The sequence below is a fragment of the Vanessa atalanta genome, chromosome 14 (genome assembly GCF_905147765.1).
Source record: "Vanessa atalanta chromosome 14, ilVanAtal1.2, whole genome shotgun sequence".
Taxonomy (NCBI): Eukaryota; Metazoa; Arthropoda; class Insecta; order Lepidoptera; family Nymphalidae; genus Vanessa; species Vanessa atalanta.
Genome location: NC_061884.1, coordinates 9,981,216 through 10,001,469, shown reverse-complemented (window position 1 = coordinate 10,001,469; position 20,254 = coordinate 9,981,216). Strand labels below are relative to the sequence as shown.

Below are 20,254 nucleotides of genomic sequence, written 5' to 3'. Positions count from 1 at the left end.
ATATCACAGCAAAGATTTAACATTCTTAATTGTAAACATTGCTTAGTTAAACGCTGATTATGATCTTTCAGTCCTTACCGTTTAGACATTCGACTGAACAAGACACATTATTATTAACTTAAACACTCCTTAAATAATATTTATAGGTAAATAGTTTCTGGGCACGGCTCCGCTCGCGTTTGTGGGTGTTTTGTAGGTGTGTACCTTTTCGGTTACGATGACAATGTTCTAACAAAATTTCATGATAAGCGATCAAATAGTAAGGACTTGAAAACGTAACATACCAAAAAGTAAATCTGTTGTGCGTCAGGAATGTTCCCGTAGAATCTGGTCTATTTTTTATTGCCACGATGCGTAAAAGATGCGTTACCCTAATGCGTAAAATCAGTTTCAGTACCAACAGCATAATCCCCAGCAGACTTGACTGCTTGTATATCAATCAAGCTTGACTGCTAGTGGTGCAATCTCCAACGAAATGGCGCAGCAGTGATTACAAACACTGTTTCCTTATTTTACTTTTATGTATTGCAATAGCACTACGATAAAAAAAGGATAAGTCTGAAGCAATTTTTATTATTATTATTAATATAAAAAGTTAGGCAACCTAGAAAAATTGGAATATATAAAAGATAACTTTATGAATAAAAAACGTAAAGATGGATTAGCAAAATATGGACGAAGAGATTGTTTTGATTCTCAGGACTCGATTTATAGAAATCCCTATTGTTTTATGGCAATAGAGATTTCTGAAACCAAAAAATATGCGAGTTCCGACGAATAATCATTTATACTAATATTATAAATACAAAAGAAATTCTGTTACCCTTTCACGCTTAAACCGTTGTACCGATTTAAAAGAAATTTGGTATGGAGATCGTTGAGCCCCGGGGAAGGGGGTATTATTGGGGGGTGACGGTTTTGTGGGTTATAAGTTGTAATGTTTTATAAATTTCGTTTAGTAAAATACAGATATAATTAATGTTTTTTATAGTTTGTTTATTGTGAAGAAATTAATTTGTTCCGCAATATCATTTTTAAAATACACAGTAGGTATTATAAAATCATAATGAGATAGAACTTAAACCTTACTTCTGTGACCAATCGAGGCTATTTCGTATCTAAAAATAAACATTCAAATGCATCACTTTTAAGTATGTTTTTTTTTAAATTCAGAACGGAGACTTAATAATAAACAGTTTATGAAATCATCCAATGCATAATAATAAGTCTTAGGATTTACTGTACTTTTTTTGTATATATAAATAACTATTTCATGTAATACATCTAATGCGCTTTGAACTTAAAGCAATTAATGTGTTATTTACTTAAACGCCTTAATATAAATCCAAAACAAATATACCTTTAAGAATTAAGCGACGCTGTATGACCGAAACATTGTAAATGCTCGGGGGTTTAATTAGCTCCGGGAAGATCTGCTGAATTGAGATAAGCCGTGATTTTACGCTTGACTGTCAAACGGACGTTTGCTCTACCGAATTTCTGTAGATAGTGTCGGATTAAAACACAAAACGACGGACGGACTTAGAGGGACGGGGAATTCTTTATTGCTCTACCGATTTCATGAAATTTTGCGGAATATTATTGGAATGATTTCAAAATGCTGATTGAAAATGAAATGAGATTTTAACAAATTAACACTAATCTTATTGCTCAGTCGATTTCAATCAAAATTACTACGGCAGTAATATTATGGAAACAGTGTCAGTAAAGCATTATTTTAAAAATTATAATATACATATATCTACACTTTATGGAATGAAAATAATGTGATTTTGTTTATACACTAAACATTCCCATCGGAAAATCATGTAACATAAATCTTAAACAAAAGACATCAATTTCCGTCTTTTTACTCTACCAACTTTCGTATAAACTTTCATCTCAAATTTCATCCACCTGAATGATGAATTTTCAATAAACAGCAACCGTCATTTACTCTTTAATTAAAGATTACCGATTTCGATACAAATTTTATATAAACTTTCATCCCCATTTTCACCCGTTTGTGTGATGAATTTTAAGAAATGCTTTAAACGCATAAACAAAAACCTAAATATTGTATATAAGGTAGTATATAAGTATAAGGTTAGTAACCTTACAATATTATGAACAACTTCAGATACAAATTTTCATTCTAAGTTTCACTCTATTAAGTAAAAGTTTAGTTTAGTAAGTTTTAAAAAAACAGCAACATCCGCCTTCACCTCACTAACAAGCCTTAAAATAGATTATCATTATATCAAACATCAGAAATGACGAATTTCCATACAAACTTTTCATTAAAATTCTTGTACAAAATTTCATTCTGTTAAGCACACAATTTTCTATTTTTCTTTGTTATGAATATTTGTAAATAACCGTTATTCTTATGTTTACTCTTTATCTTTCGATATGTCAGCAAAACGCATATTAATTAGAATCCTTATAATATAGGCCTTTAATATATGTATATATATATTTATAATCATTTAGAAGTAACATATTATTGATATGCCATCAGAATGCCATCAGAACATAAATATTTATTATAATTCGTGTTGCGGTAACTATACACCAAAAATATATTAATAACTGGCAAAGCCTGGCGTACAATACTCGTAAAACTATATAGTAATGACTTACATTATACAGGAATTGCCAAGTGTCAGCTACCCCATGAAGCTTGTAAGAATACGCATTTTAAAATGGGTATGTTTCATATTTTAAAACCTGTGAATACTAACTTACCCTCTTTCTATCCCTGGCGATGATCAAATTACTTATGATTGTATTTGTAGTGTAAGGAATATCAATATCAACTTTAAATACTTGAGGACTTATAATTAGCAACGGGAATTAATCTATAATGCTCTTTAGCCAACCTCTTTAAGATAATTTTAAAGTTTTAAATTTCAACAAAATGTATTGTTAAAAATTGGTGATAAAAAAATTGGTGGTATGTATGTTTAAACACGTATGATATTCTGTGTCACAGCAATAATGACCCACCGCTAAGCCAAAGCCTGCTCGGGAACACTTCGAAGTTATTTCATCACGTAATTCAAATTTGGGTTGGTTGAAAGACGTGTGGCAACTGACAGTTTTTTGAAACGAAATATGTCAGTTTCAACGATATATTTTTTGGCAATGTCACCTACATAATAAAAATAATGATAATATCTATACAAATTACGGTACATTAAAATAAGGTGGTGCTTGCGTGGATTTGCAAATATCGGTCAGGATTTTCAAGAAGAAATATATAAATAAGTAATAACATCTCAAAACTAAATTAAAATTTATGAAAAGCAATATGAAATAAGTACGAAAAGCTATTCAGCTAAAATAATAGAATTTTCATAAAAACCATACTCACTCTTCCTTCACATTAAATAATAGTTTATTTGACTAATGTCCGTAATAAAACTTTTCATTTGAGAATCTCTCGAAGTTTCATCTAATTTGATGTTGAAATGAAACTTTTATATAATTCAACATCCTAAAAGCAGCAAATGTATTTTGTACGGTAAAGAACGAAGGAAATAACGGCCATAATTTAACACTTTTATTAAATATACGATTAATTTTATTGATAGATGTACAAAATGGAATAGTACAGCTAATGTCAACTTCGTAACTTATGGTCATACATTATATACACATATAATAGTTCTCATAAATAGAGTTTAATTAATTATCTCCCTTGTTATTTCGACAAATTATAAACATTGTTAAAATTCAGTAGTCATTTTGTTCAGTAAAACTTTAAAACAATTTAAAATGTCCACCGTACAACAACCACTTTAGAAAGTTTAAGAGACATTAAAAACATTTATTTTTTGTTCCATTACACAAAATTAAACTCGATATCTCTGTTCTCTCGTCTGGAATACCTCTTGTTTTACATTAACTTGAAATTTTCGAAAAAAAATATATATCTTGTTTCAAAAGCTTAACGTAATTAAATTCATCAAACAATACCTTTTTTTTGCTTATGCATAATATCGAAGAAATTATCCATTTCAATGATGAACGAATTGATTAATCTTTAGAAAGTAATTTAAAATTTAACTTTTTAATTTTGCCTTTTAACATATATGGCTTAAGCTTAAGATAAATCTCGTAAATCGCGTAAAGAAATATTATGCAAAGACACAAAATCTGATAACATGGTAGCTGGTGGTACACTTTCTTGGCGGTAACTAGATGTAATGTCAAATAGTGGTATACTATCACTTCTAAATATTCTTCTTTTCCATCGCCAGCCTATAACCCATGAAAAAACGTATAAGAATAACCCAAATAGTACTCCAGACCACCACCAAACCAGTTCATATTTTACAAAACCATCAATTTTTATCCAGTCATTACACGCATATGGGTGGGCTAACGTCGTGGAACATATTCTGACTAAGTATTTACTAGCCTTATTTGATTTTACAGTTAAGCTTGTTTCATTTCCGGGAACGCACCACGTTTGAGGCACCAGATGGTTCATATCACTTACCTTAACGTTTGGATAAATTTCAATAGTATAAGCCAATAATGGTCCATTAGTTACGCTTGGTGGTTCCCATTTTACATAGATTAACCCAGGATCAATAATATTCTTATGAGTTATAGAAGCTATATCTGCATTTTCTGAGTGCAGAGTTTGAACGACATCTTTAGCTGTTCGACTACATACATCTTTGGTACAAGCTCTTAAACGAAATTTATAATCTCTAAATGGAGCTAAACCTCCGACTTGAAAGTTATTTCTTTGACCACTAATATCTAATGATAAGCTTATGATGTTTCCGTTAATACTGGTGTTTTTAGACCTTTCAGAATCATCGTCACATTTACCAATAGTATCGCATACATCAAAATAATCTTCAACCATAGCCCCAATAGTTACAGAAGATAATATTCCACACATACTTTCGCAACCTCTTTCATAATTCTTTGGCGGTCGCATTACTTTTGCATGTCGTGTATAATCTATATCAAACATGTCATCATCATTAACGTTGCAATGATCTCTGGTAATAATATTATAATTAATATCGACCAGATTAATATCTAATTCATAGCGTGTTATAAACGGTCGGTAGTCCATATGATCAGACCATCTGATGACGATTACATTAGAGGAGGATGCGACCAGTTCTAAAATAAATGGCGGTTCAGGTTTACCAACATGAGTTTCGAATTTAACGATACTACTGCGTGCCAGATGACGTGTTGATGGATCATATTTTTCTACGCATACAGCGTAAGTTGACGCAGGACGAAGAGACGGCAATGGAACATGAACGAAATCATTAAAAGTATCTGGTACAGTAATTGCAAACCACTCTGAGTCACTACATGTTTCTGGTACAATTGAAGCGTTCGTTCCATGTGGAATCCTCACGTACAAAACTGTGTAATGCACCCCCTTCGATTTAGTAAAAAACGATGCAATAGCAAATGTCTCGTTCTTTACTTGTATGGTTAGTTTAAGAAACATTTCATTACAACTACCACTATAACCATTCATACCTTGTGGTATGTCAAGCTCATTTGGCGCTACTGGAAACCTTTGCGTCAATTTTTTTATTTGATGCATACAGAGCATGGGGTTTCTATAAAATCTTACAGTTCCTCTTTCTACATTGAGCCCTTTTATAATCTGTGGTAAAAACAGAGATTGAAGATTATGCATGTCATAGATAGCTAAACTGTATTTTCCATTGAATAAACGACGACCTCTAATCCTTTGCAGTGACGAAAGAAAATCAAGCGAAGTCAGTGTAATAGAACCATAAATTTCTATATAATCTGTTACTTCTACAATATTTTTCAAGAAATATCTAAGTTCATTGGCAGCATATGGTATAGACCAAATATGAATGCTCAAAGACCCGTTGATATATACACATTTTTCAGCAAGTTGAATTGTGTCTAAAGTTTGTATGGACATGTTCCCACAAGTCTGAAAATAGAAACATAAATATAATTTAAGTTGAGTATCTCTTTTAGTTATCTACAAATACTTAATTAGAGGTACATACCTGATGACAGTTATCGCAAGGAACACACGTCGTATTTCCAGCTTCATTCCACTGAACAAAATTCTTAGGACATTCTGATACACATGCGTTATTCCATTCCCAACGATTCAAATGAACACATTCATCGTTTGTAATACAATGATTGCTTACTGATAGAAGAAGACTGAAAATTATTGATAAGAAACATTAAGATCTAACTGAACCATTGAACGATTTAAAATCATTGTTAACATTTAAATCATCTTAGTACACACGTATTTTCTGGGCAATGGGATACACACTCTTCTTTGTATGTGTAATGTCTGCAAAGAGTACAACTTTTTGGATTCGTATTACGGCATCCAATACATTCACTACTGCAATTCCAACTGTCTGGCCCTTCGAGGAAGATCTGACACTTTCTAAAAAAATACCATTACCTTAGCAAATTTACTTAAAAACCAATTAATAATATAAAAAATCGCATTCGAAAAAGTAACAAAATAAATTGCCTAACAGGTCTATGTATACTGGAAGTTATTCATATAGATATGTATACATATTGAATTAATATGTAAAGATGCAATGACCTAGTCGATAGAACACATGGGATTTACATGAGGGCAAATATCATATGAGTTTTCATTAAAATTAAATGTTTATAATTTTATGCCCAACAATAGAAAAAAATCTTCTGATACATCTGCATTGAAAAACAACTTATAACTAATAAGAGAATAGACATTTGCCCAGTTGTGGGGCATGATTATTGTTAGTGCACTAAAGAATATATATTAATTGTATTTCTACAATTATATACGTATATACATACTTATTGCTCCAACAGCGATTTGTTGCTGGATTAGACGTACATGTACAAGGGAAATTGCATTGCGCATGTTTGTCTGGTTTGCTTAAAACATGTCGAGATCTAGGAGCGATAGCATTCCAATCGATTGTATTTACAAAGCAGGTGAGGGGCCCACCCCAAATTATGACACCTCCTCTGTCTATCTTAAGCAAACTATTTAAGCCAATCTGTAACAATATTTGATATGAAGCTGTTGTTTGTAATCGTTACTTCGAAGATCTTTTTCTAGAGAATTTAAATTATCCATTTATAATATGACTATAATCATCGCGGTTAATACAGTTATTATAAACTTTTATTTAAATTTTGTTAGAGTGTTTTAGTCAAATACTGCAACAGAATTTTTATGCTAAAATTTTGCACACACTTGAATTAAAAATTAGGTAACAATTAAAACTGACATGTTCATTTAAGTACATGAAGTGACGGCTTGTTTTAATGTGTGAAGTGGAATTTATCTATATCGAAAATTTTGACGTCATAGTTCTGAATTATACTATATTATATATATCTTAATAATGATATATCTAATGGATCTTCTGAAATAAACTTCCTTTTTTTCAAATTACTTTGTAACAATGATACAAAAATTAATAAAATTTAAAAATGACTTCAAATTCATTTGAGTTCCTTCGTTATTTATACATCACTTGTCTAATTTTATACTAGACTATTGTAAATTAAACTTTATTTTCATAAGATCTCATATTATTTTAATTAATATATTTAGATGAGGAGTTATTTGCTTTTCTTATTGTATATTATCATTAAGACCATATACAATCATAAAAATATATTTGTGGTTCATCTTAGGTGTATTTGACAAAGCACTTTCTGGAATAAACCTATTTTGACAATGCTTTGTATCTGTTTTATTTCTGGCACTTTAAGTGTTGATTCATTAAAAATAATTAAAAATAAATATAACATTCAGTACGCAAAATAAACCCACCTCTCTTAAAAGTTCTACATCATACACGATTAAAGCATAGTTATACAAAAGTGTGTTCCCTCGTATCCTCGCTAAATTTGGTAACAAATTGCTTAGTGTTTCCAAACCGGCAACTCGATAAACAACCAGGTATCCTGTAACCTGAAGGATAAAAAATATTAATAATAGCTTGTAAAAATATTCATCGAGGTAAAAAGCAGGTGAATAAATATTGCACTAGACAATTTGAGTTTTTCATATACGTAAACACAAATTTTATTGATTCATATATTCAATCATCAATTATTTACTTTGTTGAATCAATACCATGTTTTTGACGTCGGTACTCGTAAAATAAATTAAATAAATAACAGTTAAAAAATATATTCTGTAACAGTACATAATAGGACAAAGCATTATTGTTTGTATAGCATAGCATAGCATATGAGCACCCTTGTAGCACCAGCAAAATACACAAGTTATATTTGACTAAACTTGGTACACAGCAAAAATCAATTACAAAATATTGTAGTCAGTGAGTTATATTGGGGAGAATTGAATAAAGCCTTTTATCAAGTCCTGACCGGATTTCAGGCACGACAGCTAATCTTCAAAACTATTCAACTAGCACGTGAGACATGACAAGCACTAGTGTGTCACCAAGCATAATACCTTATGCCCAATTTCTTAGAAATATCAACAAAAATCAAACTGACAGATGAGATGTACAGCAGAACCAACAGCTGAATTTACTTTCCCTTAGACCTAAACACTCGGGAATCTATGACCTCCGGATCCGCAATTTTCATCGAAGCGATTAAGAAATTATATTCATACTTATTGATGGAACTTTTGTTAATATTATATTTGAATATATTTCTAAGAAATTGGCTACAATAACAAGTAGCCATTCTTGAGTCAATTATGAAAGTCTTACTTTGTAAACAATGTTTTGTTACTTATTGTTTGATATTTATTAAGAACAATAGTACTTTAAAACATTGTATTCAAATTAGTTTTGAAGTAAAACAATTTAAAATAACTTTTAATTTGTAATTATACCAATATTAATTTAATTGCTAGAATGTTTTACAATTCTGCAGTCACTTATTCACTTACAAAAAAAAAACATTTAAGGGTTGGAAAGTTTAATAAGATCGGAAAAAGTTTAATTTGAATTTGTTTTCATCATAGCTTATAACAATTATTATGGAACCCTTTCCTCTTCAAAATAATATGTCATATTATTTTATTTCAATCAAGGAATTGACGTATAATTTTGAATACGCTCGAAATATCAGACAAATAACAAAATCAAAATACTCTTTATTCAAGTAGGCTTTTATAAGCACTTTTGTATCGTCATTTAACAAACTATATTAAGTGAAGCTGCCACCGATTCGGAAAGCTGATTCTACCGAGAAGAACCGGCAAGAAAAATCATATTAATTATTGTATCCATACCAACCTCTTTCAATTTAGGAAATGTGAGGTTCTTAAAGTCTTCTGGTTTCGTTCTTTCTAGAAGTGAAATTTTTAGATCACCGACTACGATGGTACAATTCTCCAACTTCTTCAGTTTCTCAATGTGATTTAAGAACATGTTCACGCATAGTCCATGGTACTCTATCGGATCTTGATTGTTGAGGCCGCATGACATAGAGGCTATCGAACTACTTATTATTAACCTGGGGATACAAAAGATTTTTTTAGTTATATTAATTAAGGAAGAAATCTAGCATAGGTAGAAACACCTTTTAGATATACCTAAAACTAATTTTTTTTATTTATATTGTTTATGTTAAAAACAATATATGTATGTAAATATATATATATGTGTGTGTGTAAACTAACGATAAATCAAAATCGAAATATTATTTATTCAAGTAGGATCAAAGCACTTTTGAATCGACATGTTACAGTGTTTAATTAACCACCGGTTCAGAAAGTAGATCCCACTGAAAATAACCGGTAAGAAAGTCAATAGTTATTATTAACTATATATTATCTATTCAAACATTTTAATTACAGAGTAAGTCAGTAAAGAACAATTAAATTTGTTATTTATTTATTAATAAATGTTATATATCCTATCTAGAAATTAATAAATACTACCACGCTTATGTTATCTTTAATACAATCTTGTATTGAGTAATATGCCTTATTTAACTGTTTTTTTTTTTAATTAGCCTTAATTTTTTTAATTGACGAAGATAAAAATAACTGAGGATTCTTATTATAGAAACTAATAACGTGCTCCAGGAAGGATAGGTATATTTGGTCAACGTTTCTTAATTATATAATAAACTAAAATCTGAAATTTAGGCAAATATTCATCATAACACGTATTTTTTCTTTTATTAGATACAGATGTGAACATAAAAAAATGAAGGTTAGTGTATTTATTAAATACTTTATTGAATTTAATGAAAATATATTGCGTAAAAGATGATATTGTCTTCCGAATATGGTTGCTTTTGATAGTCATCAAGCAAACATAAGAAGAACAGTCTTATGGTGAATATGATCGACAATGTATAGAACTTGTACTAAATTTAAATGTATTAACAAAATTTATTTATTTAAGTGAGATTAATTTGAAGCCAGCAGTCTGATTCTGTAAGTATTCATTTATTATGTCACTCGTGAAATGTTGACAGCCGACGTTGATACGCCATTTTGATACGTGTATCCTATAAATTGAACCGCTCTACCGTCTTAAAGCCTCACTGGGTAAACCAAAAATGACTATCTCTTTCAAGACACTCAGTCTTGCTCATTATTTTAATATAAAGTTTACATTTATTACATTGAAAATTAAGCAAATATTTTTTTGTAGCAGCCTGTAAATTTCCCACTGCTGGGCTAAAGGCCTCCTCTCCCTTGAGGAGAAGGTGTGGAGCATATTCCAACACGCTGCTCCAATGCGGGTTGGTGGAATACACATGTGGCAGAATTTCGTTGAAATTAGACACATGCAGGTTTCCTCACGATGTTTTCCTTTACCGCCGAGCACGAGATGAATTCAGTGGTGCTTGCCTGGGCTTGAACCCGAAATCATCGGTTAAGATGAACGAGTTCTAACCACTGGGCCATCTCGGCTCTATATTATATGTATATTTTTTAAATAATCCTAATTATTTCTGCTACCATTAACATATAAAATATAAAAATAGTTATAAAATAGAATAGATTCACCTTTGAATATTAATTTTTTGCTTCAGATAGCAACAGTATGTACTCAGGAACGAACGTACATAATTAATATATTTTATAACGTAAAAAATTATCATTTGCAAGCTTATTAAAATTAGCCGCCATAGTGTTAATATGATAACGAGCTAAGTAACTACTTAAATATAAAATATATAAAGAGACTTAAACGACATTTGAAAAAGGAAGTATGATAACACTTCTAATTAATACTTGTTTTAAAATGATTAAAAATATTTTTCTTAGAACTTAATATACCTATTGAATAAAATATAACTAGCGCTCCATCGCGACTTCGTACGAATTAAAAAAATATATTTTGTTAATAATCTCAGCGCGAAAAGTTCAATGTAAATGCCTTACATTTAAAGGAGTTACAAAGGAACGCACAAAAAAATCATCTAAATCGGTCCAGCAGCTTAGAAGTAACATACGCACGTGTACATAAGATTAATATTTGTATAGTCCATTCCAAATTAAAAGAAAAATTAAGATTAACAAATCTGAGATATATATATTTCAAGCGATTTGCTCAAAGCTCAGCTATATTGTGCACTACTATACCCTGTCCAAGTTAGCTTGATCTTTTTGACAGACGGGCTAGTGATGGGAAAAAGAAAATATAACATATATAACAGTCGATGGAACGACGGAATACGTAATTCAAATTAAAATTAATTTTTTTTTTACCCGATTTTCTAAAGAGATTTATACCAGCTAAAGAGACCCCAACCATTAGCCAAAAAACCCCCAACCTAAAGGAAACTCGTAACAATAACTTAACTATGATTTTTTGGAATCGATATTTATAACAGTTACTGCCTGTTATTCGTGTCCCTAGCGTCCGACTGATGTAACATTGTACAAGTGTCTATTATTTTCAGTGTTTCTATTTAAATTTTACTTTGAAACAATAAAAAGACTTAAAATTTTCGTATAACGCTCGAATCTCTAGAGACTTTTGTATTATACGTATTTTTTAAAATATTTTTACAATTTTTAAAATCATTAAATTAAGAAAAAAATACGTTCGTCATCGTCACTTTGCAAAAGTTATGTCGAGCAGAAAAATTTACATATGTCAAAAAGATCAAGCTATCTTGTACAAGGTATAACAGTTCTTGACTAATATATCTTACAACTATTACACTTAACTACTTATATCCGCTTTACATTTACTTCCAAACTTTCGACAACAGCTTCGTAAATCAGTAAATCCATATAGAAAGTCAAGGATTATTCAAGCCCTATGATGATTATACAACCAATGATTTCACGTCAATTAGATATTAAATGTTGATAATTTGGCTTTTGTCCCTTTTGTGATCAGATAAATTACATATGATACATATCGAGATGGTCTTGTTACATGTTTCAGACCGCAACAAGCCAAACCAACCATGTACATATGTGTGTGGCCTGAAATGAAAGATACTCTTCTAAACATCGTCTAAAATATGTACAACAAAATGTTTTGATATTAACTCTTGCTCTTTATAATTTTTTTAGTGAGGTATATATACTACAGGGGAAAAAAACATCATTTTTTTTTAATTAAAACTAAGCTAACTAAGTAAACTGGCTCTTTCATGTCACTTCTCCCCTACATATAAACATTACGTGAAGCATTCTACATTTCTTAGATAACGTTTTGTTAATTATAACGTTAGTTTATCTATTTTCAGTTAATTAAGTTTATGCCGTTGGTTTTTTTCATAATATGTTTTCATTTTTACATATATGGAAATACAGCTCATTGCTTTAAAAACATGTTTGAAACTAGTTGCAGTCTGCGACTTACTCGCGTTTTAGGGGTTAATCGTCAAATGCTTCGTATAAAAAAATGAGTAGTACAAGTTTAAAAAAAGAAAGAATTATAGCAATACCCCAAATTAATAAAGGAATTAATAATATTCCTATTTACCCCTCCTTTTAAACTTATCACTTGAGTTAGGAGTGGGGACGACAATAGCCCAGAGGGTCAGCTCAATCATACGACTTTTTACATCGCTAGGCGGCGATTCATACCATTTTTTTTTTCGTGGTTTTGTCGTGTAAAATTTGGTCTATTGTTACAGAGAGACAAATAGAGTTATTATATTATTAATCACACATAGTCACACAAGTTAGCACTGATTTCTTCATCACTTATGACGTATTTTATACTAAAATATATATTTTTGTCGAAATTTAATACAAACCGAAATATATAACGTAGACAGTTTAATAATAAATAACGCCTACTTTATTTAAAAACTGGGAGATATTTCAACAATATATAGTCATTTGTTTCTAAAAACATTCTGTAATTTTAAGGTATGTAAAATTGAATTTATTCAAAACCATTCTTAAATTGAAATATTCCGTTGTAATTTGATGGTAATTACAATGAAAATAGCGAAAAATGAACAATTATATGTATATAAAAATAAAAATCTGTATAGTAATAGCGGAAATCTCGAATCAACATGTTGGATAGTGTTTATTTGAGGCAATAAAGAATGCTCAGAGCAGTCCACGTACAAAGCTTTGATCAGGGATGTAAGAGATGCACTGGCACCATGTAAGTAAGGTTATTGTCAAACTACTGAGTTTGCAAGCAGTTACTACCTTCGATGTTGCAATATAATTAGTCAGGGAAGTAATAATCTGAAAGAAATAATTCGACTACAATAATCTTAAGGAAACGAAGCTTTTAAATTAACATATAATAAATAAAATATTTTATTTGCAGAAGAAAGAGCAGTATATTTTCTAAATGTTAGCATATTTAACTCGTATATTTACATATTTGAGAATAAGGAGTATATATACATTAAAAGTAAGTAAGGTTATTGTCACACTGGTGATTTGCTAGTGAATTCAAAGCGACGCGAAAACGCGCCCTTATCGTGAGTTCGCAACGAATTGCAATATGGATAATGCTTTGAATTAGCTCGCAAATCGCTACTGTGATAACAGCTTAATGTAATACAGGAGCTACAATTTAAAACAAACTTTCTCAGCCCTGCGAATGTCGTGTGTGAAATGTATCACAGTCGAACAAAGCCTTATTAATAAAATAAACATAAATGTGAAATTAAATTTATTAATTACTATTACAGTACTTGTATAAGGATTAATGAATATCATAATATGTAAAAAATATAAAAATCGATTGCAAGAAAAGTTCTAGGGATATATTATAATGGGTAAAATAGGAAATAAAGTATTACCAAATCAGCGTGATTTTCTCCATGTTACTTTAAGCTTCTTGACACCAAATCTTTTATACTTCTTCTGCTTGCGAGCTGATCGAGGTTTTCTCATGAGATGTCGGAAAATTCTTAAATACGTTGCGGCACTTAGAAAACACATTATTATACATCACATTTCGCTTGTAGTGTTGTTGTATAAATTATATTTTTATTTATTTTAAGAACTAAAACTAAACCAAAAGGTCTAAGTCTTAAAGAAAATAGACTGACAAATTAAAATCTTAATTCAATGCAGAAGCAATGAATTTACTTATTAATTGGCAAAAACTTATTTTAGTCGTAATTTTATGCTGAAACCTTTTATGACAAATCAAAATTGGTCGAATGTTAAGGGCGAACAAACTTTTTTTCATTTACCCAGATATTTTATACAGAGTTTGACTAACTCCGTCATGATCTGACTTGGAGCTTCGCGGGCCTTTCGATTTCATTCGAATTGGTTTCGTCTACCTACATTACACTCTTATGCACTAACACGATTGGACAACGTGGACGTTGTTCAAGAAACTTTAATTCTATTGGAATTTATGTACAGTGGGTTCCACTTGAAGCCATGCTATGACAGGATGCAGCAATACGACAGGTCATACAATAAACGCGTTTTCACAGATCTACGCGTTTTTTAGTTTTTTTTTTTGGACGCGACATAATTATACTTAGGCCCATTTTTATGAGTAATATTTTTCTTAATTTCAATCGCATACAACTGAATTGATAATCTTTGGTCGTCAAGGGAAAATATGGGCATTGAGCTCAACATAAAGACTTGTTACCGAATGCAGTAGGTGTTCAGCTCCGTAGTAACTTATAGTATCTATTAATTGAAAATTCTAAATGTACTCGTAATTCAATACAATTCGGTATAATACGCTTATTTTGACCAATAGGCTCTATCACAGCTACATACATATGTATACGAAGCCTTTGGTTATGAAATCTCGGAAAAAGTATGAACGTGTTTTGTTTTTGAATAAATATAGAACCAACTCATATATATTCTCTCTTGACTTAATATGGCAGACACAGTTTGACATACCTCTGGGTGTTTATCTTACCTACATTGCTTGTGTTTCTTATATCACATTACCTTGTATCAATTGTGTATTAGTGCCTCCTTAACAAAATTCACTTCTTGTTCGTAACGTTCAAGATTACACATATGTAAAGGTCTGCGCTCCATTTCTACAAACAAATTGACAGTTAATCGCAATCGAATCGTACGAATCAACGTGATCGTTGCCGTTCAGCCGAGTACCTAATCTACAAACGCAACGATCCAGTGGCGGGTCTGTAAAAGTTGTATCGAAATATAAACGAAATCGTATCGTAGTCGATATAAATAAATAGAAACGGTCTTCAATTACGATTAATTTTTGTCATAGTGAGTTGATATGATTGACTCATTTTTTGTTGAAGGAATTCTTACAGGGTCTTAAAATGCCACATGACTTTAAGTTACCTATTTTGTATGTCAAAAATCAGGCTTGACCATGTATGCCTTATCAAAACATAAAGCACTTACAGACTGTGTAAATACGTGAAATTATATTTTATTATGTTATTATACGAATATGTTACTTTAAATAGGGCTCGTAAGTCTTGTCGAATAATTATTGTTTAATAATGTTTAATAATATAATATAGTACCTATATACGATACATACGTGATGCCGAGTTCAATCTTTTTGTTCTAAATATTCCATACAAATATCACCTAAAACCGGTATTATGGGCCTTTCAATATCTACCCGATCAATTCGAATGTAGTATTCACTCCTATAGAAGAAATAGTTTCCGCTTCTGAGTGGAAACTAATATTCAAGTAGAACAATAATTTACACACTTTAATAGTAATATATACCTAATAATGTTGAGACGATCCATTAAGGGAACACTTATAAACGGTTAAGAGCTGAATATCATTTTCGAATCGGATAACATATATCACGATCGAGTAAAGTTACTCTATGTAAATAAATAAAATTGTGTCTCTACATATGTACGTTCAAAATAACAGATTTTTTCATGAATTACTGTGAAATAATAATTTTATAGTAAAAACACATTTTAAAAATAAGCTATAAGTATAATCTATAGAAGTCAGAAAAATGTACAAGAAAAAACTAAAATACGAAAGATCAGTGTCCTTTGACATGTATTTGTATTAAAGTAAATAATTAAAAAAAAAAAACTAAAACTTAAACTGTGATGCTGCCCAGTAATAAAAACATTAAAAAAAATACAAATTAAAGATAAGATACAACAAAGTCGCGGACAACCAATCTTTGGAGCGAATAATATAACTATAAAAATTATAACTGCAATTTTAAACTTCAATTGTATACGAATCAGCGCTAGTAGTAACATTATAAGTATATGATATTATAATTTATTACAAGGCTTAAAACCTACTAGTACGAAGTTTTTGTGGACAACACTTTTAAATAAATGTACAATTCCAATCACGATGATTAAATATATATTAATCATTACGCAAACGCATTAAGTAAGATAAATAACTCTCAGACATTATTATGTAAATAGCATATTGAACATTTATTTGAATAAAATAAATCATGATTAAAAAAATCCTTTAACAATGTCATGGAGTGCACATCTCCTCGAACCTAACGAACCCTAATTTAAGGGTTTGGGAAGAGTTTCTCCATCCATTACTTCATCCTTCCATTACATTATTTGGTGGTAGGGGTAATCGGTATAAACCCATGTAACCTAGTATAACATTAACTTCCCAAGTTTGATGGTGCATTGGATAAGGAATGGTAAATTTTTTAACGGTGCCTATGAAATGTCTATGGACAATGATCACCACTTACTATCAACTGGCCTATTTGAACGTCTGCCAACCTATTTTACAAAAAAATCCGTCTAGCTCCGTTATAAAATTAGATCAATGCTAATTATTTATTGTACTAAAATCCAAATTATATTTATTTGAAAATTTCATCGATATAAAATAAGTAGGCTATAATTGACTTCCTTTATATTCGTGCTAACCTACTGTGGTATTTTTTTGATCCACATGATAATACCCTTTTGTGTCCGATGTCATTTTAGTCATGGCGTCTATCTCAAGGGTGGCTTGCCAACTGCGCAGAACAAATTATTATGCACAAATGTGTGTGTAAAAACAAGAGCACTACATTACATCTATACAGCGCAATGTGACGGCAAATCCCATACGACCGGAAATAATTTAGACAAAACATTGTTAACTCTAAATAGAGCCGAGATGGCTCAGTGGTTCGAACGCGTGCATATTAACTGATGTTTGCGGGTTAAAATTCAAACAAGCACCACTAATTTTACATGTACGTAATGTGTTTATGATTCACATCGAGATAAACGGTGACGGAAAACAGTGTGAGGAAACCTGTATGTGTCTTATTTCAATGATATTCAGCCACATGTGTATATATCCACCCGAATTGGAACAGCGTGGTGGAATTTAATCCAAACCTTATCCAGGAGATTTTAACCCAACAATGGAATATTAACAGACGGTTACTTTGCTTTATTTTTTTAAAATACACTCTGTCAACTAATTTCAAAGAATTAACTGACTGAGAAATTCACTAACTTTTTATTCACCCGACCTGAAGATTTGACCTTGAGATTTGCAGACACATAAGCCTCTAGAGCAACAAGGCAGTCAACTTACATGCGAAGCTAATATGAAAAGTGTTAAAGTAAATATTAAATTAACGGCTCATTAAAATCTCACCGGCTAGCAAAGGCGTCGTAACAAGTTACATTAAGAGAATATGACAGTTTAGTTCTTTATGTATAGATTACTTTATTATACTTGGTCTACTGATTGCTTAATTAACATGATCGTTATCCTTCCGGTATTCCGTATCGGTATATTCCATCTAATATCCATCACTGATAATCTTTCCACAGAACGAAATAAATTGTAAGTTTAAACATAGTCCCTCTTAGGTCTTCGATGTCTATTCCTATTGTTTTAATCACTTAGTCACTTCGCGTTAAGTTACTCTGCTCCGCTTTCGAAAGTCGTACCGTGATGATAAACAGTCTATAGTCTTCCTAAAGGTTTAAGCTATAAAAAAAATCAAATCGATTAGTTACGAAGATCAGATGTATATAAGAAAAATAAACGACAATGTACCGCGTAGTAATTACTTTCGGAATATATTTATAAAACGCATAACAATAACCCTCTGTGATTTAAAAATGTAGAATTCATTTTAAAAATAATTTACATTCATAGTCATAATGTAAACAAAAATCGTAGGTAACTAGTGATATATCACAAAATATATTATTTTCACTTTAAAAATAACCATATAAAAATAACAATAATAAACAATAACACCTTTCAATGAAAACACAGACAGACAATAGTCTATAAGTAATAAATAGTCTCCTAAACTACCGAATTATGCACTTAGTTCCCGTTTCACTATCGTCTGGAAAGTTTTAAAGTTAATTATTTATTGTTTATAAATTATACTATCGACACTACAAGGAAAATGTGAATCGAACAATTAATGCCGTATTATTGCGCCCGATCAAAGTAAAGCAACAGTTACAACTGACCATATGAGTGCAAATTATTTAATTATGCCCATGAAGATTCGATAGACTCTTAATTTAGGACCTCGATCTCGAAAGGTCATTTTTATACAGAATGATGCGAGATATTTCACTCAAAATTTGAATGATTCACGTTCGGACTTTTTTTTTTATTTATGATATTTTCATTTAATAAGGCGTATGCTTAAGTTATCATCATATCGGTATATGTATATTGTAAATATTATCAGTATTAATTTAACCTTATTCTATTTTTAAACCAATATAAAAATATTTTTATTTCTATTAAATAATTGTGTAAAGAATAATTAAACAAAACCTCTTTTATACGGTTTCAGAGAAATCGTTTTAATGAAATATAGATTAAATAAACATAAGATATTTTTAAAAGAATATAAGAAATAAATAAATACAGACAAACAGATTATCTCTCTTGATGAACGTCATAAAATTCGTTATAGTGACATTAAACTTTTTCTTTTAATATTATTCATTTTTAACAGAAGAGATTAATGTCACGTCAGAGAACCACCCACATCATAAAAGTAATTACTTTATTTTAAGATTATTTTATCTTAATAGACTAAATAAAAATTTAAAGAAATCTGCAAATAATCTTAGGCCTAACAACGGCTGTCACGGCGCTTATGATTTTCCGTTTCATATTTCAAGTAAAAACGTCTAATCAAACGTTTCAAACCTTGAGGTCAAAGGCGTTACGAGAAGAGTAAAGTGGGTAATTCATTGCTCTCCTTTGCGGCACTAAAGTCGTGTAAGAATTAATTCAGCGTCTAAAACATTTTTAATTACATTTAGTTAAGCATGTTCTTTTGTGTCAGGGTTTAAATTTTAAATTGTCAGATAATCTGGTTGACGTTTTAATATCCATTAAGGCTGCCGTTATTAAAGTGTTAATAAAACCTTAAGTTTCATCACTTGCTACATTATGCTTCTTATCACGGCCTCTTTTGAATTTCGTGGTATCGTCAAGCACTGTAATAAAACAGCCTGTATAAGGGGACCTGCGGGTCAAGTGGACTTAACAAGTAATATTGCATTTTGTGTCCCGCTTGAATGTACTATGTTTTGAGTGCATACTTTAAACAATACCTTCTGTTACGTTACTTATATAGACGAATATTTGATTGGAATATATTTTCTTAATATTTTCAATCACAAATCTAAGCCCCTATATGATTACATTTGATTGCATAAGAGATAGTGGAGCTTCGTACAAACTCGTCTAGATATATACCTTCTCGTCATAAAATATTCTACTGCCATACAGCAATACTTAGTTTTATTATGTTCCAGTATGAAGGGAATACCTTGTTTCCCGGGGGTGATAGCACACAGTAACTAAGGTATATATCGTCATCAGGTG

General features: G+C 30.6%; 1 protein-coding gene across 2 annotated transcripts; it reads right to left on the bottom strand.

The window, feature by feature from the left end:
• Positions 1-3,708: 3,708 nt before the first annotated feature.
• Positions 3,709-18,851, bottom strand: LOC125068649 (insulin-like growth factor 1 receptor). 2 transcript variants are annotated; one of them, XM_047677911.1, is made up of 9 exons: positions 18,650-18,673; positions 15,377-15,471; positions 14,248-14,375; positions 9,288-9,507; positions 7,841-7,981; positions 6,850-7,055; positions 6,293-6,439; positions 6,039-6,201; positions 3,709-5,959 (listed from the first exon to the last, which is right to left on the bottom strand). In XM_047677911.1, exons 3-9 carry the CDS (start codon positions 14,268-14,270, stop codon positions 4,109-4,111), a joined length of 2,751 nt encoding a protein of 916 aa, XP_047533867.1. In that variant the 5' UTR covers positions 14,271-14,375; positions 15,377-15,471; positions 18,650-18,673; the 3' UTR covers positions 3,709-4,108. The 2 variants fall into 2 exon arrangements, with proteins under 2 accessions (XP_047533867.1, XP_047533866.1); XM_047677910.1 differs by lacking the exons at positions 15,377-15,471; positions 18,650-18,673 and adding an exon at positions 18,710-18,851 and having other exon boundaries at positions 14,248-14,459.
• Between the last annotated feature and the right edge of the window lie 1,403 nt (positions 18,852-20,254).